The sequence below is a fragment of the Ostrea edulis genome, chromosome 5, assembly GCF_947568905.1.
Source record: "Ostrea edulis chromosome 5, xbOstEdul1.1, whole genome shotgun sequence".
NCBI classification, from domain to species: domain Eukaryota; kingdom Metazoa; phylum Mollusca; class Bivalvia; order Ostreida; family Ostreidae; genus Ostrea; species Ostrea edulis.
Genome location: NC_079168.1, coordinates 51,987,403 through 52,009,835, shown reverse-complemented (window position 1 = coordinate 52,009,835; position 22,433 = coordinate 51,987,403). Strand labels below are relative to the sequence as shown.

The 22,433-nt window shown below is 34.0% G+C and overlaps 1 protein-coding gene across 8 annotated transcripts in view; it reads left to right on the top strand.

The window, feature by feature from the left end:
- LOC125652560 (leucine-rich repeat serine/threonine-protein kinase 1-like) overlaps positions 1-22,433 on the top strand; it is a 61,989-nt gene that overhangs the window by 13,180 nt on the left and 26,376 nt on the right. For 2 of the 8 annotated variants that reach the window (XM_048881873.2, XM_048881870.2), the window contains exons 3-15: positions 804-1,011; positions 1,559-1,585; positions 5,000-5,176; positions 5,566-5,726; positions 5,909-6,129; positions 11,538-11,698; positions 16,041-16,204; positions 16,351-16,486; positions 17,284-17,437; positions 19,311-19,487; positions 21,480-21,589; positions 21,959-22,059; positions 22,162-22,290. In XM_048881873.2, coding sequence (XP_048737830.1) covers positions 804-1,011; positions 1,559-1,585; positions 5,000-5,176; positions 5,566-5,726; positions 5,909-6,129; positions 11,538-11,698; positions 16,041-16,204; positions 16,351-16,486; positions 17,284-17,437; positions 19,311-19,487; positions 21,480-21,589; positions 21,959-22,059; positions 22,162-22,290 — 1,926 coding nt within the window. Of the gene's footprint in view, positions 1-803; positions 1,012-1,558; positions 1,586-4,999; positions 5,177-5,565; positions 5,727-5,908; positions 6,130-11,537; positions 11,699-12,939; positions 12,974-16,040; positions 16,205-16,350; positions 16,487-17,283; positions 17,438-19,310; positions 19,488-21,479; positions 21,590-21,958; positions 22,060-22,161; positions 22,291-22,433 lie in introns of those variants that run through there. The other 6 variants (XM_056164761.1, XM_048881871.2, XM_056164762.1 and 3 more) reach the window with 4 other exon arrangements.

The window sequence follows — 22,433 nt, the reverse complement described above, 5'->3', positions numbered from 1 at the left end:
GATATAGTGAAAGTGATATTAACATTACTATAAGTTCCTAGTGTTGAAGATGAAAGGAAATAGATACATGTGACAGATGGATTGATAGACAGAAAGGGAAACACTATATAGTACCTAGCTATTTTGGTGGACCTTAAAAACTGTCGCCTATACTAGAATGTAAACCCTAACCCTCACATGAATCTACATGTGCACTATGAAGCCCTGGTTCTTGCATGAACCTACAGGTGCTCTATGAAATTCTGACCCACATATGAATCTGCTGGTGCTCTATCAAACCCTAACCCTCACATGAATCTGCATGTGCTCTGTCAAACCTGGTCTTCACATGAACCTGCAGGTGCTCTGTCAAACCTGGTCTTCACATGAACCTGCAGGTGCTCTGTCAAACCTGGTCTTCACATGAACCTGCAGATGCTCTGTCAGACCTGGTCTTCACATGAACCTACAGGTGCTCTGTCAGGCCTGGTCTTCACATGAACCTGCAGGTGCTCTGTCAAACCTGGTCTTCACATGAACCTGCAGATGCTCTGTCAGACCTGGTCTTCACATGAACCTGCAGGTGCTCTGTCAGACCTGGTCTTCACATGAACCTACAGGTGCTCTGTCAGACCTGGTCTTCACATGAACCTACAAGTGCTCTATTGAATTCTGGCCCCTACATGATTCTACAAGTGCTCTATCAACTAACTGATTAAGCTACTGTTTTGATGTGTCCACTGTCCAATCCCTCTTACAAAAGACTGGGATGAAATTTCAGCTCATTTAATCATCAGTATAATGATTATAATTTAAAATTTCAGGGAACACCTTTACAAGTAGCCTGCAAGTATGGATCTAATCAGGTAGTGCCCACTTTACTGGATGCAGGAGCATGGCTGGAATCGGAGGAGGTCCCAATTTATGACAGCAACTCCCCATTCTATTTAGCATCTGCATATGGCCATTATGGTGTCATTGAAGCGCTGTTTGTGTACCAGCCAAGTATGTCTAATAGAACACCACCACTGGGTGAGAAACAGTTTGAATTGTTAGCATGCTGCAAAATTTGTAATTGTATTAATTTCACAGGTGGATGTGTCCCTATAATAAGCAAATATTTCATATTTGATTATGTTATCAATAGCCTATTGCATCATAAAAAGTAACCCAGGCTTTTTTTTTTTACTTGCTGATATCTTGGGTCATCTCCTGCCCAATCACCTAGCTGCTAACAATTTAGTTGTCACCCAGTGACTTCCTGGTTTGCCTAAGATAATTATCAGCATGTGCATGTGTGTGTGACTTTTTATGTTTCGAATTTTCCTATTTTTTGATCTTGATGTCTTGACTGTATGTTCCATTTTAAAATAGATATTCGTTGGGTGGGTATAAGGTTGATCCATCTCCCTTAATTACTAGATCACAATTTTGTGTGTGGATTTGATTGTTTTCATATAAGATATAATTATGTGATTGAGTAACAAAATTTTCTGCTTTCTAACCAAAGTAACAAATGTTGGAGTTGAAATGGTCAAATGGTCACAATAATTTTAAAGTGTTCTTATTTACAACACAGTGGTGATGAACAAGCAAGATCCACAAGGTTTGATGCCTATCAATATTCAGGGGCAAGATTTCAACAAATAGTTATTATAAATGATATATAAGAAGTGTGCTCTTTTCATGATTTTGAACACTGGCAAGTCAGGACAGTACATTTATAGCTACATCAATTTGAATTTTGTGAAATATTCATCATGGTAATATTTTGTTAGAAAATAAACTTTTTGTGCTTTGAACTTTAATTTTGTTTCTGAATGTGATATATTACGATGAAATTAAAACACTTTTAAAAAATGTGACGTTTAGCTTGAGAGTACATATATTGTACCAGATAATAGAATTTTTTAATGATGAATGTCCTGTTGTGAATTTTCATGGAGAGTATGAATTTTTGTAACATTTCTTAAGTTTGGGAATTAAGGCAAACAATATGACAGCCTATGTTGTTAGAAGGATTGACTGGAATTTTGAACCTAAAACTGATACAATTGTACATGTATTTGTATGCTAAAAAAGTTCCAAAAGGTTTTTCTACAAAAACTTCTTTGATGAAGCTAGTGGTACATGTAACATGGAATTTATGAAAAATTCATTATTGATATGAATTTAAGATTTAAAAGATTTGTTTTCAAAATCACTACCACTAAGTTGTTGTGCATTGCTACATGCACTTATTGAAGTGGTTGTACTCGTAAACTGTCTTACTTTATGCATTAATTACTTGTTGAAATCTTATCCTTGTCTGGTCTAATTATAAAGTGCTAAATAAAACATTACATTAGCTTGTTGCTTTCCTCAGTTTAAAGTTTGACTTTTTATGCCCCCTGGATTGAAGAGCAGAGACATATCTTGTTTTTGGTCTGTCTGTCTTTGGCACTTTATCTGTTTGTTGCTTCGTCTTGTCTGCAACTTAAACTTAGTCAAAATTTTGAACTAAATAAGATAAATGACTTCATATTTTTTTAACTGAAGGTTCAAGGTCAGAACTATTTGACAGATAAAGGTCAAGGTCATTCATCAAGTTCAGTGGTAAGATTTGCCAAGATTTCACATTGTCATGCAAGGATGGATGGGTGGGCTTATGTTTCACAAAGTTATGAAACTTACTACACAGTTCTGCATTGCTTTATGCACTAACACCCTTTTATCCTCTTGCTCTGAACTGAAATGGAAACATACTAATGCTTTTAGATTGTGTGATTGCAAATTGCTTGCATGGATAACACAGATATGTCGGTCTTGAATTATGCAATATACTCTCAAATGTGTTGCTTTGTAAAATTTGGTAAGATAAGTTGTTTTTTTTTGGTAGTAAACTGAAATCCAGATGATGATCTGAGTTTTGGACCAGTACTGTAAAATGAGTACTGTAGTCGTAGGCAAAATATAACATTAAAATAACAAAACAATAAAAGTACTTAGACAAAGTAAGTAAAAGTACCTAGAAAAAGAAAGAATGTATTTATGATTATTAAGGAATACATTATTTTAAAGTCTGGACGATCTTTTTTGTTTGTTTGACTCCTAACTTTGTACAGCACGAACAGTATATATACATGTACAACACGAACAGTATATGTACATGTACAACACGATCAGTATATATACATGTACAACACGAACAGTATATACACATGTACAACACGAACAGTATATACACATGTACAACACGAACAGTATATACACATGTACAACACGAACAGTATATATATATGTACAACACGAACAGTATATATACATGTACAACACGAACAGTATATATACATGTACAACACGAACAGTATATACACATGTACAACACGAACAGTATATATACATGTACAACACGAACAGTATATATACATGTACAACACGAACAGTATATACACATGTACAACACGAACAGTATATACACATGTACAACACGAACAGTATATACACATGTATTGAGAATTTCAGATGTTTACACACCTACAATGAATAAAATGATTACTGAAAGAGGATTTGTTTTTCACCCAGAAATTGATAGAATATAGGAAATGTTTAAACCAGACAACAACATAGACAAGTTTCACATTTGGAGGTTTTATTTCCGTCTTGTTAATTAAAGTACAAGTACATTGATGAAATATTTTGTTTCCTCTCATTGTTGGATATAATTTCATAGCTACAATAGTGATAATGGCCAACTTCCTTTTAAAAGACAATACATAATTAGTGGACTAGCAGGGTATCTTTCTGGGTTAAGGCACGTGATTATGAGCTAATTAGCTAGGTTTTAAAAAAAAATTCCCAGGAATTTTTCACTCAAATTTCACTGTATGTACAGAAGTTAAATCCAACAGTTTCCAATTTCAAAATATGGTTATACCTATCTTATACATGTACTGTCATTGATAACAAATTGGTGTGTTAGATACAGTCTTGATGACATGACAATATTGATATTTAAGTATTAGTTGTGTTAATGTTTTAAAGAACTCTGTAAATTTAATTAGATACTAAATTAAAATGGATTGTTACACTAAAATTTTATTCGATGCCTCGTGAAAGCATTTCATGTGGCATATGATTTCACCATGGAAAGAGTGATACTAACTCTCAAGTGTTTTATAGGATTTTTTTGTGCAATTCTTTTTTTTCTTGAATAATATCTAAAAAAAGTTTTTATGTTTGCAGTAAGAACGTTTGGAGTCCAGATTTCACTGTGATTTGATTCATGATATGAATATCTAGAAGTTCTGATATTTTAAATTAAAAGATATTCATTCAATAAACATTATTTGTTAAATTTACAGCTGAAAAATTCAAGAAACATGTCAATTGGAAAAATGATATATCAGATTAATATATTTGAAAAACATATTGAAATGAAGTGACCAAATTTCTGAAATATTGTTATTTTTTAGATTTGAACCAACCTTGATGAAAAAGTACAGATATCCCAATCAAAGTTGATAGAAAATATTAAGATAATCTAATTGCTGGTTATTTGATGCATGCACTCGTCATCAAATTAGTTTGTTTTATAAATTCATTTAATTGGTAAACCATTTTACTACAAGAAAATGTAATTTTCTGATTAAAATGTAATTTATTACTACTTTTTGTAATACTGATTGGACTTGGTTCAAATTTAGCGAGTCATCAAATAAAATTCTGGTGTACTGATCCACCCCAATAAATTCTGGGCCTTGAAATCTTTGAGACCATTAACACAGAAATTAACTCTTTCCTTCATAATGATGCCTTTGGACGCCTACCATGATTTGCATGGAGACGCCTTTGGACGACTTTAAGACTTTTCACATTCGATCACTTATATTATAAAAAATTATGACTGTCGGCAAGATCCAAAGTCAACATGTAAACGTTTTTGTAACTCTGATACAGAAACACAAGATCGATGGGCTTCTTTGTAGAGTAATTGTGTTCTTCATTAGATGTTTTGTATGTAAACGTTTTTTATCAACAGAAATGGTTAAGGACTTGAGGGTGAGGACATGCCTTCTGTATGCAGCCTGTTTAGGGGGTAACCAAAGAATCATCAATATGTGGCTCACCCCTGAGATGGACATCAACCACCCCCCTTACTATTCCCACACTGCCTCCTTCTCAATGAACAAAACTCCTCTGTATGCTGCCTGTGCTGGTCAGTGGCTATATCAAAGCTTTAAAAATGTTTGAAATTTTGACGGTTACTTTCACACAACTATTGGAACATGATATTTAAGTGAACTAGATAAATGATCTAGCTGTTTATAAAACCTTTGTTGAGTGCATTTATATTGAATATCATGAGGTTGGCATTGCTACTTTTTTTTTTCGAGAAGAAACTTTCATGAGCAAGTGCCATTGTACATACGTGAGCAGCAGGAAATATTGTAATTTTGTATCTGTTTGTTCAATGTCTCATGAAATAATGCAAAAAGTAAAATCTTGCAAATTAGACCGGTTTGGTTCATTACTACAACACAGACAGTACTACATGTTGATATGATACAATGAAACATATAAAATATCATAGCACATCTGTTGCAGGAAATCACCTTGCCGTAGCAGAGCAGTTGGTAGGGTTTGGTGCAGAACTGAATGAAAAAATTATTGAAGATTTTCCAGAAATTTCCCAGAAGCTAGTGAAAAATTGCATCAGTCAACAGCCAATGGAGTTTACGACTGAGGGCTACAGTGATGAATTAGTGGTACTATCATCAGGCTTATGAGAACCAGAGAGAGAGAGAGAGAGAGAGAGAGAGAGAGAGAGAGAGAGAGAATTACCATTGCATTTTCTTGCCAGATCTGTATTTGAAATGAATAATGTAAGGATAGGGTTAGATAATTTACCACTGATCACAGTAAATGCCTGTACTAATACCATTTTCAGCACATAGCCAACTACAGCCACAGAGACTTGGGAGGGTTCCATCTACTTATGCTCTCAGATTACAGTAACATTTTGGTGGAACTCAATATCAGCAATAACAACATCAGTCGACTGCCAGCAAGCATTCCCTGGGCTCTACCTGCCCTCAAAATATTCAATGCTTCCTGTAACAAAATAAGCATGTTCAAAGTGGAGAGTCAATCAGCTATACAGTGTTCTTGGTAAGAACTTCCTCGACATCTTTCGTGTACTACTTTGTTTTCTGCTGATTTATATTTCTCACATTATCACCAGTGTGAGATCGACTTTACCCATGTGAGACAGCCATGTGAGATTTTTCTGTCTCACACTGCTGCGATGTCAGTTGATTGTGACGTCAAATATTTTCTATGATTTACGTTACACGGTGAAGATTTACGTTACGTGGTGAAGTAAAATATTTTGCATTGCTTTCTTTAAATTTTAATGTAGTATAGCTTTCTGGTGGACAACCTGGGGTTTTTTAGTTTACACTTTTAGCGTAAACCATTTTCAGGTATGATCTTTCTGCCTATCTAATTAGTTTTTGCATTGAAGTTCAAGTGAGGATTTTGATAATTTAGAATTTTCTCAAAGCTCCTGAATTTATACACTAAACTGTAGGTAAAATGTGAGAAAAATAATCTTTTGTAAAGGGAAGGGAGAAAATGCAACAGACCAGACCGGGATTCGAACCTGGACCCCCTGTATGTCCAGTCAGGTGCTCTACCAACTGAGCTAGCTGGCCACCTGCGATCGAACCCGGCTGACCGTTACATCTTTCATTATTAACTTGAGTGGGATAAGGAATTTCCACCTCTGGAACAAGATTCACTGTCTAGGACTCAGCAAAGCCTTGTCCTAGACTGTGAATCTTGTCCCCTCAGAATTTCCCTATCTCCCACTTGTACTAATGAAGGATTCTATTGGTCTGTTATTGATGGGATATCTTTAATTTGTTACTTTTGCACAATACTGTCCTACTATGTAGATCATTCATTGTATTAAGCCTGACAATTCCAGATAGTCACAATACAAATTCATTCATAGTCCTCGAAAAATGTAAGGGGAGCACACAGTTGCCACTTTGTTCGTCAATCAGTCTATATGACTGAGTTAATATCTCTTAATTGTTCTACAGTCTGATGTAGATCAAAACATCAGTAACCACCAGAAACACCTCATCACTATCATAAACACCAGTAACGACCGGCAACACCTCATCACTATCACAATACTAATAACCACCGGAAACACCTCATCACTATCACAATACTAATAAACACCGGAAACACCTCATCACTATCACAAACACCAGTAACCACCGGAAACACCTCATCACTATCACAAACACCAGTAACCACCAGAAACACCTCATCACTATCACAACACTAATAACCACAAGAAACACCTCATCACTATCACAATACTAATAACCACCAGAAACACCTCATCACTATCACAAACACCAGTAACCACCAGAAACACCTCATCACTATCACAAACACCAGTAACCACCAGAAACAGCTCATCACTATCATAAACACCAGTAACCACCAGAAACACCTCATCACTATCACAACACTAATAACCACCAGAAACACCTAATCACTATCACAACATCAGTAACCACCAGAAACACCTAATCACTATCACAATACCAGTAACCACCAGAAACACCTCATCACTATCACAATACTAATAACCACCAGAAACACCTCATCACTATCACAAACACCAGTAACCACCAGAAACACCTCATCACTATCACAATACCAGTAACCACCAGAAACACCTCATCACTATCACAACACCAGTAACCACCAGAAACACCTCATCACTATCACAATACTAATAACCACCGGAAACACCTCATCACTATCACAATACTAATAACCACCGGAAACACATCATCACTATCACAAACACCAGTAACCACCAGAAACACCTCATCACTATCACAACACCAGTAACCACCAGAAACACCTCATCACTATCACAAACACCAGTAATCACCAGAAACACCTCATCACTATCACAAACACAAGTAACCACCAGAAACACCTCATCACTATCACAAACACCAGTAACCACCAGAAACACCTCATCACTATCACAACACTAATAACCACGAGAAACACCTCATCACTATCACAAACACTAATAACCACGAGAAACATCTCATCACTATCACAACACTAATAACCACCAGAAACACCTCATCACTATCACAACACTAATAACCACCAGAAACACCTCATCACTATCACAATACTAATAACCACCGGAAACATCTCATCACTATCACAATACTAATAACCACCAGAAACACCTCATCACTATCACAACACTAGTAACCACCAGAAACACCTCATCACTATCACAACACCAGTAACCACCAGAAACACCTCATCACTATCACAATACTAATAACCACCAGAAACACCTCATCACTATCACAATCACTAATAACCACCAGAAACACCTCTTCACTATCACAAACACCAGGAACCACCAGAAACAACCTCATTACTATAAAAAAAATTAGAGCCATTGATTTGTTCACTTATGATTTGATGAATTGCTGGTGAACATATCAAAGAATCTAGTTTTAATATGGTTGAAATTATCAAAGGACATTGATGAAACCGCACACAAAATTTGTTTCTGACCCATTAAGCTTTAGAACAAAGAATACTCGAGGTCAAGGTCAGTTAGAATTATTACTTAAAGCGTAAAATTTAAATAAGATTTAAAAATTTTAATTAAGAATGGTAATGATGAATTCAAAGCTTATCAATTTTATAATTTTGATAATTTTTTCTACAAAATTGCAGATGAAAAAACTTTTGAATCAGAGTCTGACACTTAAATAGAATTTTGCAGGTGAAAGTTATTGAAATATGACATCTATATTAAGATATTTCATAGATTGTCACTTCCATGTACATACAGATGCTGCTGCTTTGAAACACTTTGCTTTACATTGTTTGATTGACATACACCGTTAGCTAGACTTGAAGGGGCAAAAGGGGCAATGCCCCATCTGATGAGAGAATATAACTCTGTGATAAATCACTGTGTTTTTGCTGATGTGTATATTAATCTTATTAGTCCCCTATAATAGACTTTGCCGAAGGGTATAACTAGTTTCCTCTTCATCTGTCAGTCCATACATACATCCATCCTTCTGTCATCACTTTCATGGTGACACAATATCGTGAATAGTTTTCAACGTGAAGCTTTCATATCTTATACAAAGGTAGTTGACTGTTAAGGACGTAGGATATCAAAAAAAAAAAATTGGTATGGAATTTTGTATTACTATTTGGAAATGTTTTAATATTGCTAAAAACCCACATTTACCAGCAATTTTTCTTATGAACCCACCTTTATTTTTGCATTATTCACAAATATTTACTTGAAAATTCAATGAAAATTGAAATCCTTCAAAAACTTTTTTATTGGTGCATTTCACATATTAATGACCCACTTACATTGCTGTTTGATTAAATAATAGAAAATCCCATGTCAACACAGCAGAAGCCTAATTAAGAAATACATCTTTTAATTTTGGAGTCAGGGGGTAAAATGTCAAGGTCACAACAGATCTTCAATCTATTTCTACTATGCATTAATTGTGACACAGTAAGTTGTAAAGTTTTGACATAGACCTTTCATATTTTATAGAAAGGTAGTTGATGATTAATGGAAGACAGCTGAAATATTGTGTTTTATGGTTAAAGGTCAAGGTCATAGCAGATCTTCAATCTGATACATTTTCATTGTGACACAATATCTTGAAAAGTTTTCATCAAACAGCTTTCATGTTCTACAGAAAGGTAGTTGTTGATTAAAGGAAGACGCTTATAGGTTAGGAACATTAATTCATCTGCTTGTCCGTCATCACTTTCGATTGTTATGATTTGATATATCAATCAGTTTAAAGGTTAAGTTAATCATTAGAGGAAAATACCTATATATTATTTGGTCATAAGGTCCAAGGTCAAAGTTACAGATGACCTTCCCATTAAGTCTACTATACTTGGAGCTTTAATATTCTATACAAAGGTAGTTGATCCTGCAGATGAACATACAAATGCAGATTTAGAAAAAGAACACAATCACTCCTTTCTGCCATTACAAACTTAAATGAAATCTATGTCATTAGCACTTCAGTACATGGAAGATATGAATTTTAAAAAAGTTCTGAACAGGATCCTTTCTAACTGGATCTGTCTTAGTCTTTTTATTTCTGATCAGGTTTAACTTTTATCATGATCCATCCATATGGACTTGAGTACCTGTATTGCTATTCTGCTTGTTTTTTTCCCCTGTATTGCTATTCTGCTTGGTATTTTTTTTCTTCATTGTATTAAATATTAAATACCAATATTCTTGTTGAAGTAATGAATAGTTGAAATATATAAAATCAACATTTCACAATCAAACTTTTCAAACTTTGTAGTACATTTATGATGATAGATTTATATGGAGTGCCAAATTAACATAAACTCAAATAATTGAAGATATCTTCAATTATTTGAAGATATCATCAATTCAATTATCCCTTTCTTTAATTGTATTAATGTGCGCATTAAATCAATTAATGCGTGCATCAATTGAATTAATGAAAGCAATAATTGATTTAATGCACGCATTAATTCAATAATTACTCTCTTCAATTCAATTGATGAGAGTATCAATTGAATAAATGAGAGCAATAATAGATTTGATGCTCGCATTAATTCAATTATTGCTCTCTTCAATTCAATTGATGAGAGCATCAATTTTGTAGAAATATTGCTCGCAATAATTAATTTAGACCTCGGTATAAATAATTTGATGATCTCTTTAATTCAATTGAAGATATTTTTATTTATTTACAATGCTTTTGTATAAGGAATTAATGCGCGCATCAATTCTTTTAAAGAGAGCAACAATTCAATTAAAAGAGATCATTAATTCAATTGTGGATATGTTGAATTGAAGATATCTTTAATTATATAGTTGCTCTCTCTAAAAGAATTATTGCTCTCTTCAAAGTTCAAATGAATTAAAGATATCATTAATTCAATTGAAGAGAGCAATAATTGAATTAATGCGTGCATTAAATCCATTATTGCTCTCATCAAATGAATTAATGCATGCATCAATTCAATTATTGCTTTCATCAATTGATTTAATGCACGCATTATATCAATTATTGCTCTCTTCAATTGAATTGTATCGCGCATCAAATCAATTGTTGATATCATTAATTCATTTGAAGAGATCATTAATTCAATTAAAGTGCGCATCAATTCAGCTGAAGAATTAATGCTATCAACAATTCAATTAATGTGCGCAATAATCCAGAATTGAAGATATCATTAATTATTTGAAGAGATCTTTAATTAAATTGTTGCACGCATCAAATGAATTGATGATATCTTCAAATAATTGAAGATATCTTCAATTATTTGAGTTTATGTTAATTTGGCGCTCCATAGATTTATATGTGTGTGGTGTTGTGGTAGCAATACCCTGAATACAAACCTGCCCAATCATGAAAGATCACCTTATTATTTACTAACTGACTAATACAGGTATTCCACTCTTTATTTCTCAGTTTAGAAAATATCCTCTTGCAAGAAAATCAACTAGAAGAACTTTGTTATGAGCTTTTTCAACTTCCTGAGCTGAAGTACTTGAATGTAGCACACAACAGAATGAAGTATATGGTAAAGTCCCACCAAAGATATGAAGATTGGAAGATTCTGAACCCAGAAAGTAAATAGACTGTTTGTACCATTGTATGTTTAACCATAGTCTGTCTGACTGTAATCCAATCTTGTGTCACCTGCAAAGCAAAGGGATGCTTAAGGATCACTTTGTCTGCCTGTTACACTCTAGGACTTTGTGAGAGACAGGACTTTGATATTTTGAATAGCATATATGTACCGTGTGTGAGGAGCATTTATGTGTAGATATTTTTGTGTATCTGGATTCTAGCATTATCAGAACTGATGCACTGTTTGGCATTTTCATGATTGAGCACTTCTTATACATATAAAAATATATAAATAGAGATTTTCATATTTTAGTGCAATTAAATTATTGTTGCTGCATCACTGCCAACAATGCTAAAATGTGAATTCCACTAAAATAATACACATACACTATCCATGATTAATGATGACATCATACGCAACACATTTACAACTAGTGCTAATTGTAATGGGGACAGCCTTAATTAAAAATTTTGTTTGAGGAAGTTCCATTGAATCGTTCAGTACACACTTTTATCATGAACAGTATAACTTTTACTTTATTTCCTTGAGATGTAACAGAGCTATACAAGTTAAAGCATTATCTAATCAAAATCATTGCTTGACATTGTCAGTAAGTTTCAAACACTCCTGGACAAAAAAGTGCTAGAGAAAAATAAGAAGAAGAAACAGAGTAAAACAATATTATGTTCCCAGACTTCGTTTGGGCAACATGATGAGGAGAAACAGAGTAAAAACATGATCCCAAACTTTGTTTGGGGGGCATGATAAGAATGATAAGAAGAAACAAGGTAAAAACAATACTTCCTTTTCACAGCATCCTGTTCATACCAGATTAACCAGTAAAAGATCTCTGTAGAAAGTACCTTGACACAAAATGGGGAAATGATAGCATCTATAGTAATCAAAATTTGATTTGAAAAACTAATATTCATGACTTCTGGTGTGGACAAGCACTTTGGTGATGTTTCACCCTTGAATCACAGCATCTCCTTATTGACCATAATTCTTGCAAGTTTCATGTCTCTATCTATTCAAAGTGTTCTACACAAAAACAGGTGGATATAGAGTGGTGTGGACCTGCTTACTTAAATTTTTTAACATATCTCGGAGAAAATAATAATCATAATACTGTTTAATATAATGTTTGAAAATTTCAGGTTTATGAAATGTTTATTAAATTATTAAATGAGAAATTTCGACAGGAATTATATTCCATCACTTCCTGTGAAGACCAGAAATGATCGACGGACAAAAATGTCAGACCAATATCAGAGTTCAGTCTACAGACAATAGTCTATCATCCATACAAGTTTCATGATTCAATCTCAAATACTTTCTGAGAAATAGCAAGGAGAACCAAAACCAAACACCCCCCCCCCCCCAACCCCCAACCCCCGGAATTATAAGTTGATAACTGCATGAGTACCTGTACAAACAGATGATTTTTTTTAAAACCTCCTTTGAGATATTCTACATATTCAACAATAGCAACCTTCTTAATGTGAAACATTAAAAAAAATATAGATTACTCATTTTTCGTCACTTCCAGTAGTAACCGCAAGTAATATTAAGATGTGTTTACCCCCTAAGTCATAGAGACTACTTATTGACTATAGTTCTGAAATGTCTCTATCTCTGAAAGCATTCAAGACAAAAAATGTACGTTGAATGATGAAAAATTTTTGTGCCTCTTTTTATACATCTGTCATTGTTCAATTTTTGTTCACTTTAAACTTCGTTTTCTCTCTTTTCCATATTAATGATAAAGCATAATTTATTTAATACTTTATTGTTTTCATGATCATTAACTTCAAGTGCACTTTGAAAATCTTTGGGTTTACCCATGAAACATTAAAACACTATCCATAATATCAGGTGTGATAATGTATAATTGGCCGTGAATTTTTTAAAATTTTAACAATTTTATATTTGAAGACTGCACTAAATACCCATGGCAAGCTAGCTGTCTTACCAATTACCGCAACATGGAAACCTCGCATATTTTGGGGTTTACTTAGCAATCGGGCGAGAATGTGTGAAGTAAGGAAACCTTGAAGACACTTTGACATAAGCGGGATATTCGAGATTACAGTGTGTGAGATATCAGGAGTGTTTATACGCCTGTCGAAGATACATTTTGTATATTCTTAGGCACACCATAGCAAATCTCTGATTAATATGAAAATTTAAAAAAAAAAAAAATATTATTTAGCTCAATTTTAATCACTTTTGGTGATGACCGGAAGTAATAATATCAAGATGTGTTTTCTCCCCTAATCGCGCACACTCTATATAGACTGAAAGTTGTATATCTCTATCTTGAGACATTCTGGACAGAAATCAATAGACAAAATAAAAACAAAAAGTCATTTGGACCTACTGACTGGACGTGAATGAAGGGAAAGTAATAACACAATAGTGTTGATCATCTCTGATTAAATGTTTCATAGATTAGAAATCCTCTCAATAGAAATTATTCTGTGATGACCGAAAGTGACAGACGAAAATGTCAGACCCATATCAGAAGTATTCAGACTATATATAGTCTTTCATCCGTACAAGATTCATAATTCAATGTCAATAGTTTCTGAGAAATAGCAAGGAGAATAAAACGTGAAATTTTAATTCGTCATCTCCCATGCATGCATGTGCATACAAACACATAGGAAACAATTTTAAATTTCATTTTGGTACATTCTACACATTCCATAGCAAAGGTCTAGAAATAGAAATTTTTACTTATTTTCCATCACTTCCGGTGAGAACCAAGAACCGGAAGTATTATTCAGATGTGTTTTACCCATAAGTGACAGCGCCTGTTTACTGCCTATAATTCCTTAAAATTTCACGTCTTTATCTGATAGTATTCTAGACAAAAAGGGGTTCACAAAAATATACAGAAAGTGGTGCATAACTACCCTACTGACCGGAAGTGAAAACTACTGACTGGGAGTGATAACTACTGACTGGGAGTGATAACTACTGACTGGGAGTGATAACTACTGACTGGGAGTGATAACTGCTGACTGGGAGTGATAACTGCTGACTGGAAGTGACAACTGCTGACTGGAAGTGATAACTACTGACTGGGAGTAATAACTACTGACTGGGAGTGATAACTACTGACTGGGAGTGATAACTACTGACTGGAAGTGATAACTACTGACTGGGAGTGATAACTACTGACTGGGAGTGATAACTACTGACTGGAAGTGATAACTACTGACTGGGAGTGATAACTACTGACTGGAAGTGATAACTACTGACTGGGAGTGATAACTACTGACTGGAAGTGATAACTACTGACTGGAAGTGATAACTACTGACTGGGAGTGATAACTGCTGACTGGGAGTGATAACTACTGACTGGGAGTGATAACTACTGACTGGGAGTGATAACTGCTGACCCAGAAGTGAATTATGAAAAAAAGACATTTGCCTAAATTACTCTAAAGATAAATAGTATGTGTCAATAACTTATGTGAAAATCATATCAAGCACTTGAATCATAGGTGAAATTTATGACAAAAGACGAAAAATATGAAGTTTTTATCGAGAAACCAGAAGTTGTGGTTTTAACTTCTGGTATGTCTAACATTTTCTGAAAGTCCAAGAGACCTAATTATACCATGCAAGTTTTGTTTCAATAATTTAAATTTGAAAATTGACATTTCTTTGTTCACTTCTGGTGACGATCTGAAGTGACAGCAGACATGCTTAACCCCGTTAAGCACATCTACTAATCGAGGTCTATTAACCACAAAGATATGGTGTGTTAATCTGCTAAACGTTTATGAGAAAACTTGCAGACAAAATCTTTTAAAAAACAGAAAATCAGCCATATTTGTCCACTTGAAGTGAAATTTGAAAAAATGATGAGAGATATCATTCCCTATTATCCTTGAAAGTTTAAATAATCCGTCGAACCATCTCTGAGATACGGATGGTAAAATTATAACGATAAATCGTACCCCGAGTTAAAATTAACGGAAGACCTTAATAAAAACTACACACAATCTCATTGCAAGGTACAAGTAGGTCTTCTGTTCAATGTAATACCTTTAGGTCCCTTATTATGTAATTAACCAATCGTCATAACTTATAAAAAGGTCTCCTGTTGAAAATGGAACAGAAGACCTTAATAATAAGAATAAGAAGAAACAGAGTAAAACAATGTTCCCTAACTGTGTTTGGGAAGCAAAATTAGCTACATGTAGAATGGGTAGTATTCTTGTATTCTGAGGAGGCAAGATTTTATTTTTATTTTACCCTTATTGTTTAATTAGGTGACTGAATATATATGGTTTGATTTCATTGTTCTGCATGTCTTATAATTTAAGGTGAAAGGCTTGAATGGTGCTGTACAAAATTACGTAGCCTGAATGCCTCGCATAACAACTTGGAAATGCTTCCGACAGAAATCAGCAACTGTACAGGTCTTGTAGAACTGGATGCCAGTCACAATAAACTGGTGGCCTTTCCCTCACCATGGGAATGTAAACTGGTAAGCAGCATGGGAATCTCGTGTATGAATATATGTTAAGGAACTGTTCAACAGGATACAGTTAGTTCAATAACAGATTTTCAACTAGTATATGTAGTGTGATTTGTACCTGTATTCTTTTATCATTGAATGTATATTATTTGCAGTCTACATTAAATCTATCTCATAATGAAATAGTCCGGTTTGCTCCAAGTGTGGAACTGTTCTGGTGTGCAACTCTGAGAAAATTACACCTAGACTTCAACTTTTTGGAAGAAATGACGGAAAGCATGGTCAAACTCTGTACGTAAATGTATAATGTGGCATTTTGTACACAAACGTAAAATTTCGTGTAAGATGTTTTCTTAGTAAAGTGTGATGGTAGTGACTATATAAAACCCAGTCCTGGGCTATGGTCTCGGTCCAGTGACTAAAACCTGGTCTTCAGTACCAGATACTTTTATTTGATAAAAAAGAATATATCAGAATATATGAGCCCATTTCTCATTGATTTAGATATGACAAATTTTATGCATGTATTCTGACAGTTGGGTGATCATATTTTCAAATTTTGTGAAAACTAATATGATCAACCAATTTTCAGAAAATATGCAGGAAATAATCATATCTAAATTAATGAGAAATGGGGTTCATGTATTCTTTTTTTTCAGGAATAAAAAAATCTGGGTCCGGGAACAATGACCAGGTTTTAGTCACTGAACTGAGACTGGAGACCACGACCAGGACCGGGTTTTAGTCACTACCAAGTTTGACACAATTTCAGTGATTATCAAGTTAAAACAACATGTGATTTTATTACCTTGAAGGAAAATATGCTTGTATGTTTTAGATTAATGTTGTCATGAATCCGTTTTAAAGAGTTTAAAAATCCACACAGCTATAAATGAATTGTACGTAGCATTTTTTAAAGTAAACTCAGGGAAGAATTGATACTGTAACAGTCAGATGGGTTCGATTACAAGTTGGGAGAGCACCTGAATGGAGAATCGGAGGGCACACATTTGAATCTTGGTCTGCTCTGTTGCATTTTCTCCCTCCCTGTTACTATTTTCTCTAGATTTTTATGGGCTCTTTATCAGGTTGTCTACAGGTGCTGAACCTATCCAACAACAAAATTAATGTTCTCCAGAAGCCAGATGTATGGGACTGCAAGATGTTACAGATACTGGACCTAAGTGGCAACAAACTGGGACTGTCATCCGGAGACACGCCCCTACCCAATTCAAGGCCCAAGTATGATGCTTATAGAAAAAGTATAGGTCTAGCTTGTTTGTATTGTAGGAGAATATAAACATTGTAAGCCTGGGGTGATTTCTATGATTCAGGAATGTTATACTCCATGGTTAAGATTTATATAATACAGGAATGTTGTACCCTGTGGTTCTGATTTATATAATACAGGAATGTTGTACCCCGTGATTTATATAATACAGGAATGTTGTACTCTGTGGTTCTGATTTATATAATACAGGAATGTTGTACTTCATGGTTCTGATTTATATAATACAGGAATGTTGTATCCCGTGATTTATATAATACAGGAATGTTGTATCCCGTGATTTATATAATACAGGAATGTTGTACTCTGTGGTTCTGATTTATATAATACAGGAATGTTGTACTTCGTGGTTCTGATTTATATAATACAGGAATGTTGTATCCCGTGATTTATATAATACAGGAATGTTGTATCCCGTGGTTCTGATTTATATAATACAGGAATGTTGTACTTCATGGTTCTGATTTCTATAATACAGGAATGTTGTACTCTGTGATTTATATAATACAGGAATGTTGTATCCCGTGGTTCTGATTTCTATAATACAGGAATGTTGTATCCCGTGGTTCTGATTTCTATAATACAGGAATGTTGTATCCCGTGGTTCTGATTTCTATAATACAGGAATGTTGTACTCTGTGATTCTGATTTATCTAATACAGGAATGTTGTACCCCGTGGTTCTGATTTATCTAATACAGGAATGTTGTACCCCATGATTTATATAATACAGGAATGTTGTACCTCATGGTTCTGATTTATATAATACAAGAATGTTGTACTCCGTGATTTATATAATACAGGAATGTTGTACCCCGTGATTTCTATAATACAGGAATGTTGTATCCCGTGATTCTGATTTATATAATACGGGAATGTTGTACCTCGTGGTTCTGATTTATATAATACAGGAATGTTGTACCCCGTGGTTTATATAATACAGGAATGTTGTAGCCCATGATTTATATATTACAGGAATGTTGTACTCTGTGGTTCTGATTTATAATAATACAGGAATGTTGTACCCCGGTGTTCTGATTTCTATAATACAGGAATGTTGTACCCCATGGTTCTGATTTATATAATACAGGAATGTTGTACTCTGTGATTTATATAATACAGGAATGTTGTACTCTGTGATTTATATAATACAGGAATGTTGTACCCCATGGTTCTGATTTATATAATACAGGAATGTTGTACTCTGTGATTTATATAATACAGGAATGATGTACTCCATGATTTATATAATATAGGAATGTTGTACCTCATGGTTCCATTGTTTTTATATCTTCCAAAATACAAACACGCTAGATGTATATTTCTTACATTTATATTTTTTAAAAATACACTGAACAGCATAGAATTATTACTGACAAAACATTATTAATTGTGAATACTAGTGTATAATGGGTACTTGGTAGTTTGTAAAGTTTATGTATCCATATTAGTGTGGGTGCTTCATAAGGTAAAAGTTTTCATATTACATATTAATATATATGTGCTTCATAAGGTATAAGTTTTCATATTACATATTAATATATATGTGCTTCATAAGGTAAAAGTTTTCATATTACATATTAATATATATGTGCTTCATAAGGTAAAAGTTTTCATATTACATATTAATATATATGTGCTTCATAAGGTAAAAGTTTTCATATTACATATTAATATATATGTGCTTCATAAGGTAAAAGTTTTCATATTACATATTAATATATATGTGCTTCATAAGGTATAGAAGTTATTAGTATGGGTACCTAGTATGTTATTTCATATCCAAAACTTTTCTTGTCACAATGAGAATATATTCTGTTACTTTCAGATTCCCAAAAAGATTTAGTCGAGCATCAACCAGTATGGATAATGTTTCTGCAAAAATCACATTTCCCTCATTTTTAGCTCACTGCTTGAGCGAGTTAAACCTCAGTGACAATTGCTTGGATTGCGTTCCGCCATCTGTTTGTCAGCTAGTGTCACTGCAAACTTTAGATATATCAAGGTAAATATCTATATTTTCAGATATATGAGTGAATAATTTTGAGCTTTTTGATTGGCTGAGATCTAACAAACTAATAAAAAGAGCATTGTGTTTGTCTTCTTGTGCCTTTGAGGTGTATGTAACATTGATATCTCCAACATCGGACCAAAAGACAATTGATAATTAATTTTCAATTGATACAATTCTGATTATTTTTAGTCATCCAATGAAAACACACCTTTAATTTCTTTCGGCTATGTCTTGCTTGCATAGCTATAAACAAAGATCGCCAATCAGGTATTGTTTGGTAAGGTCTATTAGCCAATTTTGATGCTTGAATTATTCAGTCATTTTATAAACAAAGATTTGCGTCACTAGTCACTTTTGACACCAGGTCTTACACTCTAGCTGTAAACAAGGATGGACAACCAGGTTTTGTTTCGTAGGCTCTAATAGCCAGTGCTGGTGTTTTAAATTATTCAATATAGGCTAATAAAAAGCTATTATATGATCAAATAATTCCATGCATTCCGATTGGCTAAGATCCAACAACCTAAGAAAAAATGGAACGATATGTTCACCTGCAAATGCCTTCAAGGTGAATATAACATTTGATTTCTCCAACATTGGACCAAAAATAAATTGGGAATTTCAAAATTGATACGGTTGATCATCTTTTTTTGGTCACTCAATGAAAACTTGAGTCTCTCAATAACTCACTTCTGGCTTTTTTAAAACAAGGGTGACTTTTACCATGAACTGGAGTAATAATTGTTGAATTATAGTTAAGCTAAACTTGATCTAATGATGACTGATTTAATTAGATATCATTTGGTAAGTGCTATATGTTTTAGTAGTCGATTTTGATGTTTTAAATTATTTAGTCATAAGATAAACAAAAACTTGCATCTCTAATCATTTTCGACTACCTGTTGCAGTCTAGCTGTATACAAAGATGGCCGACCAGGTATCGTTTCGTAGACTCTAGTAGCCAGTTTCTATGTTTTACATCATTCAATCATATGATAAACCAATTATTGACATTTTTCTGGGTGAAGTGAACATTGTCATTCTCAGGTAACTATAGCAATAGATTGACCTAAAAATGTCAGCAATTGTATAATGTCAGCTAGCGTCACTGAAACTTTAGGTCTATTGAGGTAAATATTTATATGCCAGCTAGTATCACTGCAGAATTTTGATATAGTGAGGTGTCAGCTATTTATTCTTCTTTGGAAAAGGTTGATTGATTGTATGTTGTTTAATGTCTCTCTTATCACCAATACCAATGAAGGGCTTCAAATTTAGGCCTATGCTCAGCGCTTACGGCCATTGAGCAGTGAGGGTTCTTTAAGCATGCCACACCTACTGTGACATGGGACATCCTTTTTAAGGTCATCTCCGAGGACCCATGACATTCACACCTGATGCCAAGTGTTTGTCGATGGAACTGTCACTACCTGTTTTAACAACTTAAGTCTGTCGCAGCCGTGATTCAAACCCGTACCTTCCGTATGCGGGGCGAATGCTCTACCTCTAGACCACCGCGACTGTTTCTTTGAAAAAGAGGGCATACTGTTTTGCATTTATTGGTCAGTCGATCTGTAGATCAAGTCTTATCTGCTCAATATCTAAAGAACCCTTTGCTTGATACTTACCAAACTTTGAACAGTGGTTGCTCCTAGAAAGTAGATGACCCTTGTTAGGTCATCCGAGTCACTAAACGTACTGTATTAATTTTATCAAGATTTATACATGCATTGCTATAACTGCAACACATTCATGAGGAAATGTCTATCATTATGATTTGTAAAGATATCTAAGGCAAAAACATTGGAAATGTAAATATATGATTATGTCAGCTAATGTCACTGCAAAATTTATAGATGTAGTGAGGAAAATTGTAACTTCATAGAGATATTATTTTGTGACTTTCGTTGTTACACACTATGATTAAATAAAGTCTTCATGAATAAAATCAGATCTATAGTGTGAAGAATGCTTTTATTTCAGAAATCCAGCCATAAAAGTATTACCAAATGAGCTAGGGCGATTAAGTCAGTGTAACACCCTGAATGTTCATGGTACAGGGATCCTAGGGGAGGAACCAGCATCCCCTGTTGGTAAGGAAAGGTCAAGGCTAAATTGTACATCCCAGTATACTTTAATGTTAATTTAAACAATATTTTATTCATTAATAAGTGAATGGGATTAAGCAGCAGGCATAGCATATTTCAGCCCTCTGCCTATATAGTATACTTTTTAAAGTTTTATTCCTGACTCACCATAATTTGCTTATTTTGGGGTTATAAAACAACATATATTTTATATACTTTTGTACTTTGGGGATTTAAAACATACCAAGAACATAAAGAATTATGTCCTCTAAAGTGTGTATTGATTGATCTTTGGCCAAATGTTCCTACGAATCAAATCTTGGTTTCTGGTTAAATTTGTACTGGTAATAATAACTAATATTACAAACCAATCAGATCATCACATATGGACCAAAAAGACTCTCCAGGGTTTGAATGAAAAACTTCGGCAAAGCAAGGGGTATTACAGATTGAAACTAGTGGTGGTGGGCAAAAAGGTATGAGAAAATAATCTGTATCTACAATTTCTCTGACATATATTTACATTATAGAAATAAGTTTTCCACAACTTTATGTGAAATGTATTTTAAAATTTCTAGGATAAAGGGAAAACTGCCATTACTAATCTGCTAGGCTGTAAAGCCAACATTGAGTTCCATGGGACTGGAATTCGGAGGGTGGAAACCACTCTGTGTACTCGCAAGAGGGGAGGCATTCTGGTTAAACTGGTATGTGAATGAATACCTGTAGTCATCAATAAATCCTGTGTAATTTTCTTCACCTGACATTGTTAATACCTATATTTTTTTCTGTGTTTCCTTTATTTCTCAAATAATTTACTTTTATACTAGTATTCTAAAACTTGACCAAA